The sequence below is a fragment of the Lichenostomus cassidix genome, chromosome 12, assembly GCF_008360975.1.
Source record: "Lichenostomus cassidix isolate B80296 chromosome 12, HeHo_3.0, whole genome shotgun sequence".
Lineage (NCBI taxonomy): Eukaryota > Metazoa > Chordata > Aves > Passeriformes > Meliphagidae > Lichenostomus > Lichenostomus cassidix.
The window spans coordinates 303639-316497 of record NC_139493.1 but is presented as its reverse complement, the minus strand read 5'-3'; the positions used below and the strand labels follow the sequence as shown (position 1 = coordinate 316497).

The following is a 12859-nucleotide window of genomic DNA, read 5'->3' as shown; positions in this document are numbered from 1 at the left end:
AACCGTTTGTTTACCAGAAGCTCTGACCAACAACAAAGCACTGTTTCTAGGGCTACAGAGCACCTCTCCTGCAGCTGCTCACGAGATCAGCAGGAGGCACAGAGTGAAAAGAGTGTGTCCAAGCAGGTCAACATCCAGCCCAACTGCACCTCTGGAGTTGGAGATGTGAGAGATGAAGCTAGTCCTTTGTTAATCAGTCTCCAGGTGACCCCACAGCCCTGATGTCACCCAGCGTCACTGCTGAGACTGACACCCCCAAGCCCCTGGCCTGAGCAGCAGCACCAGTGCCCAGAAGCATTCACAGCATGAGCACCCACTGCCCCAACAGCCCAGCATGTGCCAGACGCCCAACAGAGCTCCGCAGGCTCTGGCACAGGATGGACACCCCACAGGAGCAACCATCAGGATGATTTGCAACTTCCCAGCACTCATCCAGACAGCCAGAGAAAATGCTGGACACTGAAACCTGTAAAGCGGAAAAAGCAAAGGCTGCATCCCCAAAACACCTGGGTATGCACAGGCAGGCACAGCTGATTGCAACACACTGCCCCGTGCTGCCGGGAGCTGTCACCCAGCAGGGACTTCTCCACCCCCATTCCCCAGGATTTACAGGATCTGCGTGGTGCTGCAACACGGTGGCTTCGGCATTACCCCTATGCCTTGCACTCAGAGTCACCCACCTCCTGCCCACCGGATGAGAGCAGATGCCAGGGCTGGCCCTGGGGCTAACCTGGGAGCGAGGGTGGGATATCTGACATGGGGCCAAATTCCTCTTGATGATAAGCATGGGGAACACTGGAGACCTGAGCAGAGAGCAGAGCACTGGTGCAAAAGGGATATTCAATTTACAGTGTAAAAGCTTGGCTCGGATCTAGAAGAGATTGATTGCTAAAAGGCCCATTTTATTTAAATTAACTTCAATTTAAACTTCAGTAGTAGGAACACTCTGAGCCTCTGGGTATTAAAGCTGTAATTTGGAAAGGGGCGATTTTCTCCTCTGGATGAGCACCACCAGTGGTGCTCCACCACGTTATTAGCATACAGCAAGCTTGAGTCAGAGCTAGGGGAATGGTGGACTATGGCTGTTTCTTCCTGTACTAAAACCCAGGTGGCTCAGGATGTGGAGGAACAGTGGCATTACTCCAGGTATGAGAAGTGATGGAGAGCCAAGAGATGGAGTCACTGAAGGCACCACAAGAGCTGGCAGCCACCTCACATGCACACCCTGGCACAGCACAGCAAGGTATGGCATGGTGCAGGTGCAGCTCACCTGCCCCCCACGCATGCTCCTCCTGAACCCAGCTGAGGAGGTTGCCCTTGCTCCAGCAGGGCACAAGCCATGGCCAGCAAGTGCCAGCTGCTGCTGGAGAAGGCTCAGAGCCTGAGCAGCACTTTATTGGGCCTCACCTTCATCTGCAGCACGTCATCACACTGTGAGTGGTTGGAAACGCAGGTGTAGGCAGAGGGGCACCAGTGACACTTCCACCTGGCCGAGAGGCAGCTGGTGCACCTGAAACAGCAAAGGCATGCTCAGAAAAGCAGAGCATAGGCTGCTCAGAGGGGTCACGTCTCAGCCCTGCAACCCATCTTCACATTGTTCAGCCTTTAATAGTACCTACAAAAACCCATGGCAGGTGCTGAATTTCCCTCTCCTCCTCTCTGTGGGAACTGGCAGGGGATGCAGCCAGAGCCCATCACCCCCAGGCATCCCTGCCTGGCCTCAGGCCATGGTAGACTGGGAGCCACCCTCCTCTGCTTAGTAAAATATGTTTTTTCTCCCAAAAATGCTCTTTCTCCTCATCTGTCTCTCTGAGGAGCCTGATATGTTGGTCCTGACAAAGGCTCTCCCTGCTGTTTGCATAGATGTGGCAGCACCGGTGGGCAGGACATGGAGGGCCTAGTGGTCAGGTCCTACTGTTAAGCTCCTGAGAGGTGGAGGAATTTTGATGAGTGGCACCAGAGCTCACCTCAAGCCCATCAGGCTAATGGGAGTATGTGGCTGCTCCCACCCAGGGCTGGAAGGAGCAAGAGAGCATGACCCTCCCTCCCCCACTGCCCCACAGATTGCTGGGGAGGCCATCTATGCTGCTGAAGGGTTAACAGAAAAAGCTTTATATAAAAATATTATTCATGTTTAAAAGAAACCAAACATGTCCAGATGGCTCGAGGACCCTCCTCTGGCATCACATCTCCCACAATCCTGCCAAATCCTGCCCAGGCACCCAGCCTGGCAGGGGTTGTGCTCCCCCATTAGCCCCTCATCCAGCTCTCTGCTGGCACCCTCCCAGCTCCAGAGCGCTCCACTTTCATCACCCCAGTGCCACCCACGCCCTGCCACCAACTGCCCACAATTTCTCTGCTGCCTGCACACTGGGGTCACTCACGCTCTCTTTGGATAAATGTTTCCAATCCTTTTGCAATCATAGATGGTGAAATTGGCCCGGATAATGTTTTTGTTGTTGACACGGAGAGAAGTTTCGACGACCACGTGGTCTGAGAAAATCAAGCCAAAAAATACTGGGTTGCAAGAGCCCCTTGCTCACGCTCACACTCAGTAGAAAAGAGAGAGACCCTTGGGAAAAGAAGGGCTAAATCTGGTTTGTTTTCTCTAGGGCTTTTTCTGAGCTGCATTTCAGAGCTTGAACCAGTCATCCTTTGTCCTCTGACCTTCAGCTCTTCCCTCCTAACTCAGCACTTTACAGTACTCTCACAGGAAAGAACATTGTGACTTTCGGCAAAAAATTCCAGCATCTTTTGCAAGTGTTAATTATCAGATTTAACTATTGTCTTCACATACAGTTGGTGCTGAATTATATATTTTTAAAATGTGGTAATTAAAACATGTTAGTTATCATGTTTTAAAATCCCCCTCACTTTCCCCATGCCAACAAACCTGCAGGGAGTGGAAATCCCTTTTTTGGCTGCTCAACACACCATACTACCTTCTCCCCTCCCAAAATTGCTTTACTTTTTTTCTTTGCAATTTTGCCATATAAGCACCAGGGAGAAGAAACAATGCCTCTTTCAGAATATGGACAATAAATCAGTGCACTGGATTCCAGAAATTCATTTGGACATTGCCGTAACCAACAATACAGTGCAGTTAATGATCTCCCATTCTTTGGATAGTTTGGGAGAAAAGTAATGCCGCTTTACAAACGGGCCTAGGAAAAGCGGAATTTTCAAAAGGACTAGCTAATTCTCCCCCTACTGAAGTCAGCCATCTTCAACAGCACATTCTCTCCAGGCTTGAAGGATGAAAATTTAACAAGCACTCAGGTCTAGAATGAAGTACCAAACTTCCCCGTAGGCACTGAGAGGGGCTGACTCCATCGCTAAGTGGCCAGTTCAGATCTGGTCAGCTCAGCCAGCAGCTCAGCTGATTTCAACCTCATCCACAAGCACTCATCTCCTCCAAAGCCAGCTCCATGGAGCCTCAAGACAGGCATCCCCATTGGTACCATCAGAAAACAGGGGACACTGGACACCTCTATGTGGCTTTTGATTGCATAATGGGGGCTAAGAGCTCCTGAGCTCCTTCAGGTACCCACTAGTTCTTCCTCCAGAACTTCTCCTGAAAGGCAGCGTGCGTTGGGGAGGGATTAAACAAAGCAATTGAAAATACCAATATGAAGAACTACACTACTTTCCCAGGGCTAAAACATTTTTGGCTTAGTATATACTAAATCTAAAGCAGAAACGCAAACAAGATGAAAATAAGTACATGAACTGGCATTTAAATTCTGATATTTAAAACAAAAATTGATAGATTTGAAATACTATCAATTCATGTAAAGATGGTGGAACTCCTACACTTCGGAGTCATATGCCCTTAAAATAGAAGCAGCTTTGGGCTTTTCCTCCCTGTATGCGCTAACTGTACATACAAATGAAAAAATAAATAGAGCCTATTAAAAACTATGTTCACAAACGTGGTTAGAAGGAATGGTGCTTGTTTCCCTCTTCCTACCTTGGTCATCAGGAAATGCTGGATATTTCTCATGTGGAAGCAAACTGCAATAAATAAACTGGTTTACGTAATCCCCAGCAACTCTGGCTACCGTGTGGATGTTGTTTCCATAGTCACATGAAATATTTGTTCCATTCAGGTTTGGGATAGTTCCATTTATTTGTATTATCAGGGCCTGTATAAGACAAAAAGTCAGCTATTATCACCGAAAATTTTATTTAGAAATTTTCAACATTTTAGAAGCTTTTCAGAGGTAGGTGACTCCAAAACAAGCCCACAGACAGGGTTTGTCTTGAAACAAAAAATACTTTTATCAAAACACTTAAAATATAATTAAAATAGTTAAATATAGTAACAATAAAAAAACAGGAAATGAGTTGACTCAGCTGTCTGCAGCTGATCATCTCTGTTTGAAATTTTGTGACCCTCCCATGTGTTTGGTGCAGCAACTCTAGGTCTTTTTTGCCTATAGGCTCAAACTCAAGGTCCTGTTTACCTACAGCCTTGGCATCCAGCCAGCTCAGGCTCCAGGGTGCAGCAGGTCACCCCCAGCTCACTGAGAGCCTTGACCTGACACAGCAGCAGGCAGCAGAACTCAGCATCCCCTTGACCCATATCTGAGCCATGAGGAGCCACGCTGCTCCACTGGAAGAGTACAGATAGCTCCCCGCTGAGAGCAGGCACGGCTCTACAGATGCTGCAGCTGATTGATTTGGTACTGGCATCAAACGCACCGGATTCTCTTTGTCAATATTGATCTCAGGCTCCAGGATGGTCATGGAGGGGCACTGCTGCATGCCTTCACTCACACTTGCCCAGAAGTTGGCCCCTGTGGAGTTGGTGCACTCGTGCTGCAGAGAACACCTGCAATGAACAGAGGAACAGCTCATGGGTAGTGAGTTTTAAAACAGGTGATAAAAATGTTGAGTTCCTTGTGAAGGAAGATCCTAAGAAAATCTTGTGTCTGTATCTTTCTCCATCCATGCAGCTAAGCCTCAATGTTTGCCATTATGTTTAAAGTGTCTGCTTGCCAGGACAAAAGCATATACTCCCACAATACCAGTAGAGCACCAGGACTGAAGAAGGCAGGAGAAGGCCAGGCTGAACCTGAACTCAGGAGGAAAGGATGCCATTTTTTCTGACACTTTCAGTTTGCAAATGTGAAATCTAATTTTGAATATCCCCTTTTACTTGTGATTGTTTTTTACTCATAGATGAGATCTTCAGGGGCAAAAGCTGAACTTTCATAGGATGTGGGCTCTCCCAGTCCCATGGTTTGACACCTGCAAGAGATTCTCTGCACTGGCAGCTGCCTGCGGCATGACAATGCAGCTACAGTGAAACCTTGAAGAACATCCCAACCCTCTGGGCCAGATGCAAATGTTTTTACAGTGCATATTTTGTAAGGAATGGAAAAAGACTGCTAGTAGTGTGACTGTGGGGAAATAGAAAAGGTGCCAGAAATCCTTGCCCAGGCTTGAGCGTGAAGGACACACTTTGGAAGATAACCAGGACATGGCTGGTCCTACCTGGTCTCCATCGTGCACCACCCACAATAGGCATCAGCGGCGGCCAGGCACTCCATGCACGTCGAGTACTGGCTGCAGGCAGCCACCTTCACCCGTGTCATCTGCACAACAAAGCACAACTGCTTCCAAATGTGTCATAGCCCCACAGGAACACCGCCCAGCCGGAACACCAGCATGGCCACGTGCAACTGGAGACAAGACACCAGCATCTCAGGCTGCCACACCCCTTATCCTGGACAGACTCACCAAGCAGACCACAGAAGCACACCCTGGCACAGCTTGGAGGCTGGAGCTGTGCCACGGCCACCTGGCAGAGGGACAAGCCCAAACAGCCACCTGCTGCCCACTGGGGGCCACCAGAAGCTGTCTGAGCTGGGGGCCTCCCAACACGGGGAGGATGCCCAAGGTTTGGGGCGATCACAGGGTTTGCAGCTGGCTGGGCGGAGCTGCTCTTTTGACCTGCACAAAGCTCCTTTCCAGACAGAGCCCAGCTCTCTCTGGCTATTTACACAGAAAGCAGCACCACTCTGGAAACCTTGATTTGTAAAAAAGTCAAAATACCTCTGGGAACTCACTTGGCAGAAGCAGCTGGAAGGGAAAGCATGTGCTGGTTTCTGCTTTCTCCTCCTTTGACCCCTAAACATTTGGGAAGGAGACATGGGTGGTTTGAAATAGTGGGGACTGAAAATGTAAGGTGCCAAGAGCCCTGAGCTCCCACCAGGCAAGCACACCCTGGGCTGTGGGCTCCTTGGCCAGAGCCCCACTTCACTCACATCACCTCACTGTTCCCCAGCCCTGGGGAGCTCAGCAACCCCACCCCAACCCTGTCAAGCTCCTGCAGAGCTTCCCAAGGTGCCAGCTCCACCAAACTAAAATCAAGTCATCAAATTTTTTTGAAAAGAAGCAGTCAGAGGAGGCACTGCAAGCACCACACAGGGTGTTTGATCAGCCAGAGCGGAGGGCACAGCCCAACCAGGGGCTAAGATGAGACAGTCAGAGCCATCAGCTAAAGAGGTGTCCTGGGAGGAGTCCGTGAAATGGCAATGACCAATCTGCAGGGAATTAGAGCTTGGAAAATACAAATGCAACATGTAACATTTGTGGTTGTGCATCTGTTTTGACAGATTAAAATGTAATTCAGGACAAACCACCAGTGCCTGGAGTGCTCAGCTCTCATCTTCCTCCTCTGTTAACTTGACAGAGATGAGACCGTCTGTCTGTACCTGCTGCAGCTCTCCAGGTCTCCACAGAGCCCTCTTGCAAAGGGGCTGAGCAGAAACCTCCCCAGGGACCACTTCTGAGAGGCAGACTTTTTCTCTGTAGGATCTCCTGAAAGCCTTCCTAAAGACCATGTACTGTCATTTTGGAGTTTCTGCACAGGAATACCTCTGCTTATTTCTGCCCTCCCGTAAGTGCAATCTGTTTCAATATCTTTCACTCTCCTTTTTACCTGACCACCACAAAGACCTGATATGCTGCACTGCATGGTGTGCATCACCCAGCACAGGAGAATGGATAGGCACCTCCACAGAATGCCTGTTGACAGCCAAAGCTCTGAACTTCTCGGCTCTGACCACTAATCTTAAAGAAAATCTTATTGTCTCTTCCTGCTCCCAGCTTGGAGCTAAATCAAATATGTGACGTGCTCCAAGGACTGTTTTGTTGAGGACTGAAGATCTCACCTGGTAAGAGGTCATCAGGTACAGGTAGGTGGAATCGGAAGGGTCAAATTGCATGATGGGATGGACAGGCTCTCCATAAGCCACTGAAATGGATTTCCTGCTAATAATCTTCATTGTATCATCCAGGTTAATCTGTAGTGAGAAGAAGGCACTCACTGAGACAATTTTTCAAACACTAAGGGGAGAATATTATTTCTCCTTGTTTATAAACAAAAACCAAAGTGGTATACAGTGGTGCTCCACACTGTCGAACATTGTGAGTCTCTGCACACTTTGCAGGCTGCACACAGAGAGCTTTCCTGGAAAGTCAGCTCTGTGTCACTTGGCAGGCATGGCACAGCCTTTCTCAGTGGTGCAGGACCCTCACCATCCCTGGTCTCTCTGTTTGAAGGGCTGCCTGGAAAGCATCTGATTGGAGGCTCTATCCCTGCACAGCTGCAACCAGCAGGCATGGCAGTGTTTGTGTTACCCTCATGCAAGTGGCACCAGCCTTCAGCCCTCATCACATGTGCATTCTGTGCAGAGAACAGCGAGTTTCCAAAACTTAATGAAAGACAGTGAAAATCAGCAACAGGGCTCTACAGCATGGCATCCCCTGCTCCCTGCATATTTGAAAAATAAGTATTGTCACTCCTAGCCAGAAGAAGCTTCTATCCTTGCTGACTCCAGAAGACCAGAGCAGCTGCCATCAGAGTGCTAAGCCCTACCTTGCCTCATGAATCACTGGCTGAAGTTCTGGCAGTGACGGAGGAGGCTGCACAGCATCAGCCTGCCTTTCAGTTCTCTGAATGTCTTGGCATTTGACTTGAAAACTCAGTAAATTAAATGTGGCATTGCTGAGAGGAAATAACAATGGGACTATGCAATTCCTTGTGACAGTCACTTTTCAGCTTAAAACAGAAATGGAGTGAGGAAAATTCCTGCCTCCTTACTAAGCAAGGGAAGGCAATAATTGTAATGACCAAGTGTGCCTCTGCTCTCCAAAGTGTGGATTAATTAATTAACATAGGTTAATTAATTCTTACACTAGAGCAGCACTGACACACCCCAGTATGACAGCACAGGCTCAAAGCAGAGGCTTCTCTCTGCTGAGAATCATAGGCAAGCACTGAGAGCTATGCAGAAAAAGCAGGGAACTATCATTGTGTCCATTTTAAAAGCTGGCTAGCCAGAAGCTAAATGATTTCCCTGGGATCACCCAAGATGTCCATGAACTGAGCCCTGACATTCTCCACTGGAGCTCTGCGACCATCCTCTCTCCCTCGCTGCTGAGATGTGCTCTGCACACGGCTGTTTCCAGACACCTCTCCCTGGGTCCCTCTGCCTCCTGGGCACATTCACCCCACACCCTCTTCACACAGGCACTTTCCCTGGATCCCAGGGGGCTGCATGCTCTAGGGGAGAGGTCCTGCAGCAGCACAGAGAGGCAGCGACCACCAGTCGTGGTGCAGCAGGTTGGGGTGGGTGGAGGATGCACACTGCCCTAGTGCCGGTGGGAGCAGAGTGGGTGAAGTCCTGGGTAGCCCCACCACAGCACTGTGTCTGCAGCCTTCCAGATCTGGACACGTGGGACTCGTCAGGACAGACCCCTCCTGCCTTGAGGGCACCACACCCTGGCATGGCTTGCCCCGCTGCTTTCCCTCTCGTTCCTGCTAGGTGTGGTACTGGCCCTCACCAAACGCCTGTCTGCAGCCACAGAATTGCATTAATTCCCCATACATGCCCCTGGTAGCCTTAATTGCTGCTGGCAGGAGCTGGGCAAGCACTATTTCTGCCCCTCTACTGTCTTTTCTCAGGCAACAAATCTGAATTATTTGCTCAGTCAAAGTATCTTGCGTCCCGTGCCAAAGAGCAAGGAACCCTGAAGGTAAAAGGGCTTCTGGTTATGCAGCTGTGTTGTGGAATTAGATTACAGCTATCTGAGCAAATTATCCCAGCACAGGGTAGCCAGGAGCCTCTCCCTAATGGAGGCAATGCAGATAAGGCTGGTCTCTCCAAGATGATAATGGAGTGGAGCTGTTAATGCTGTGTGAACAGGCTGCGCTGCGTGTGGCATGTGCCCCCCAGCCGACTACATCTGGCCCAATGCCAGCTCCATCCCACCCTCCCAAATTACCTGCCCCTCTGGGCAAAAATCAAAGCAGGGAGTTCCTTTGTGATTGTTCCCACACTTCTGCCAGAAGCACTTAGACACAAGGGAAGAGACCGGGTAAGTTTTCTTCTATCCAAGCATTTTGATCCAATATCCCACATTATGCACCAGTCCCCCCAGGCAGAGACAAAACAGGTATCAGCTCCATGCCTTTTCCCCCTCTCCTCTATGGAGTTTTGATACTGGGAGTTTACCAGACTGCTGTGGATGCCTGGAATCAAAACTTTCTCTGCAAACTTCAAGCACTAAGGTTACTGAGAGCTTGGTCTTGCATCCTGACTGCGGAGCTAGGGCATTGCATCACTCTGCATCACCTCTGGCATGTTATTTAGGACAGACACCACCATGGGTTCACACCTGCTTTGGACTCAGCTGTGAAGAAGCATCTCTTTATGATTCCCCTGTCTACGTGGAGTCTGCAAAAGCCAGCAGCTCAGAGGGAAAATTTATTAGAAGAGCTTTTAATAATTTTAATAACTTAAATAATTAAAATAATAATAAAATATTGTCATTAAAATTATATCCTATTGTGTATATAATTATACAAAAATTACATGGATATAATTAATAAAATATTAATTAATAATTCAATGCTGTACAATAGCATTTTCAGCGTGGGGTTCATCAAAAACATACTGCTTGCATGGCAGCCCTAAGGAGTGATTAATAGCCACCAGTCATCAGGCAGCGTGTATTATTCTTACTGGGTTATGGCAGTACCCAATGACTTCTTCATTGCCTGATGGAAGTAGGTGCTCAGACCAAGTAGAAAACAGGTGCCATCCTCTGGGCAGACCAGAGGTGCTGGAAGGGGGAGCCCTGACACCCACCCTGTCCCCAAATCTGCTGCCCCATGCTGATGCTGCTGGGCCCCACTTGCCTTCAGGAGTCCTCCACTGGCCGTGCCCAGGAACACGACAGTGTAGTTGTTGACACTGGCCACTGCCACCGCAGTCAGGCCGCTGTAGGTGAAGATGGGGGTGGCTGTGACAGGGTTCACGATGGCCAGTGGGTGCTGAAGGTGTGCAGCTCCACAGTCCAGCTGCTCCGGCTGCAGCTGTAGAAAGACACAAGTATCAGTAGGTTCCCTTAGCATCCCCCTTCAGGAGCAGGGGGAACAGACAGACTTCTCACAGCTCTGCTCTGCCTTCCTAGAGGTCCTCACTGCTGAGTCACAGAACAGGAAAATGCAACTAGCCCTGGGCAGTGAGCTGACTAACTTGGGCTGGCACATGGGGCACAAGGCCAATGGCAGGGCTCTCATGTCAGGTGCCAAGGGGCAAAGGCAGAGGACAGTGGTTAAGGGCTTGTCATTTACCTGTGTTTATAAGCAGGCCCAAAATTTGTTTGGCCTAAAGCAAGATAACAGACTTGACTCTCCTATGCTAAATTAATTAGTGCATTTGCTGCATGACAGCAGCATTTGCAAGCGGAACTGACACCTCATATTCATCTTGCCCTGCCAAGATGCACCAAAGATTTATGACCCCCTCACTCCAAATCCTCTGAGATTCTTATGCATTTTCTGCTCAGACAACTTGGATGGATTCAACAATGCCTGAACATCACAACAGTCTCACTGCCAACAACTCACCTGCTGTCACTCCGGTGGCAGCTTTTCTGAGCTGCAGTGGGTGAAGCTGGAGCCATTCACATAACAGGCACGTTTCAAGGGCCATTACCACATAATCTAGAGTGTCACCCCAGGTTCAGCCCACGGAAGGCTGTGACCATGCTGTCATGCTCCCTGGCAGGGCTGGCATTCCAGTAGCAGCAGGTATCCACAGGTCACCAGCACCCAATCCAAGCCCCAGTTGTGGGAAGTACCTGTACAGAACTCCAGCAAGAGATGCCTGGAGGGTTGCAGCCCACACCCTGAGGACAAAGCATATTTATGCCTTTCTGAATCCAGTCATAACACACGTAGCCCTGCCACAGAAGCTGACAGAAGTCTGAATGTAAGCAGAATAAATGCAGGGATTTGAGGCTGTATCTGTCAGGGAACGGGAGCACAGTTTCCACCAGGCAGAAGGTGACCACCAGCCTGCCCAGCACAGTCCTCCCTCCCCAGGCTGCACCAAGGTCTGGATGCTAATTCCCTTGTAATCATTACTATTTCATTACTACAACCAGGCTAAAACTTCAGGTCTCTCCACTCTCAAGATAGTTCAGAAGATTAGGCAAATCTTTAGGCTTTGCAGATAGAGAGTGAGACTGGGCAGGATCTCTCTTCGCAGACCCTGCTTTGGGGTGCAACGCCTTCCTCATGCCCATCTGTCCCCCAGCCACCACCATGTGTTGGTGCCACACCATAGCAACACATTCCTGGGGAGAAGTTGGGAAGAAAGGTGCTAAAATCCAGAATGTATGCAAAGTAATGGGGCTTTGTATGCAGAAGCGAGAGATTGTGTCCCTGCACTGGCAGAAGAAAAGAAGCCCTAGACAGACCCATACAGGGGGTGACCTCCCTGCCATGGACATGGCTGGTCCAGGGAGCAGTCAGCACGGGGACTACAGGCCATGGCACTGCCCACTCCTCTTCTCTGCATGATAGAGGGCAGCAGCAAACCTCACCAGGAGCGGTGGGTGCCAACCCTTGGTGCATTGTAGCAGCTGGTCGGCAAACAGCATGGGCTACCTGGCAGAGCAGCCACACCACACAGCAACCTCTGCACAACAGCACCTACCCTTGATTACAGGGATCATGCTGCTGCAGACACATCCAGGGCTCATATTGCTGCTGCTGGACTAGCACAGCCACAGTGCCACTAGAGACAGGCTGGGTCTTTCTCCAAAAAAACACCCTGACCTTGGGTTCCCAGTACCCCAGCAGACATCAGACCCTGTGGCCACTGGCTGTGCTAGACACGGAGCAACAAAGAAATGATTTGAAAAACTTCCTCTGCTCAGATGAGTGCCAAATGGGGCAGCACATTCAAAGCTACAGCTCTGTTCATAGAGGAGCAAGACAAAAGGATCAAGTTTGTGGATACAATGATAAATGCATTTCACAGTTTTACCACATCTTATTCTAGTAAAAAGCAAAATCAAAGCCCAAATTCTCAAGTGTGAATGTTTGCCCTGTAACTGGGCCAGACAACTTTTTTATACTATACAGAGGACATGGAAAGCCATTCATGTTTCTGATCTAATGGTTCCTTCCCTTCACAAACAAATATTTAGAAATTCACCTGGGTTTATTTACTTGTCTTAGGGATGATTATCTCTAGCTCCTCTTCATTACTCTTTATGAATATTCACCACCTGAAGCTTACAAGGCTCTTTCCTGCAGGGAAACTGAGGCACAGAGGCCCCTCTGGCCACCTGGTACCCTAAGGAATGCTCAGCACCTCCTTTCCACAGCAGCTGTGCAGGAGCTGAGACCAGCATAACTGCCTGCCAGCCTGCAAGACGTGGCCTTCTCACAGGTGGCCAAAATCACGGGAAGTCCCTTATCTGCAGTGCCTGTCTGCTTATAAATCACGCATTTCAGAGCTCATATCAGTGTGAAGTGTTTTCCACAGTA

The 12859-nt window shown here is 49.3% G+C and overlaps 1 protein-coding gene across 2 annotated transcripts in view; it reads right to left on the bottom strand.

Annotated features, from left to right (window-relative positions):
• Positions 1-12859, bottom strand: part of PLXND1 (plexin D1) — a 71153-nt gene that overhangs the window by 43703 nt on the left and 14591 nt on the right. For both annotated transcript variants that reach the window (XM_085072190.1, XM_085072191.1), the window contains exons 2-8: positions 10214-10390; positions 7182-7313; positions 5500-5600; positions 4705-4834; positions 3971-4145; positions 2385-2493; positions 1408-1510 (exon numbers count right to left, since the gene is read on the bottom strand). In XM_085072190.1, the coding sequence (XP_084928316.1) occupies positions 1408-1510; positions 2385-2493; positions 3971-4145; positions 4705-4834; positions 5500-5600; positions 7182-7313; positions 10214-10390 (927 nt within the window). The remainder of the gene's footprint in view (positions 1-1407; positions 1511-2384; positions 2494-3970; positions 4146-4704; positions 4835-5499; positions 5601-7181; positions 7314-10213; positions 10391-12859) is intronic.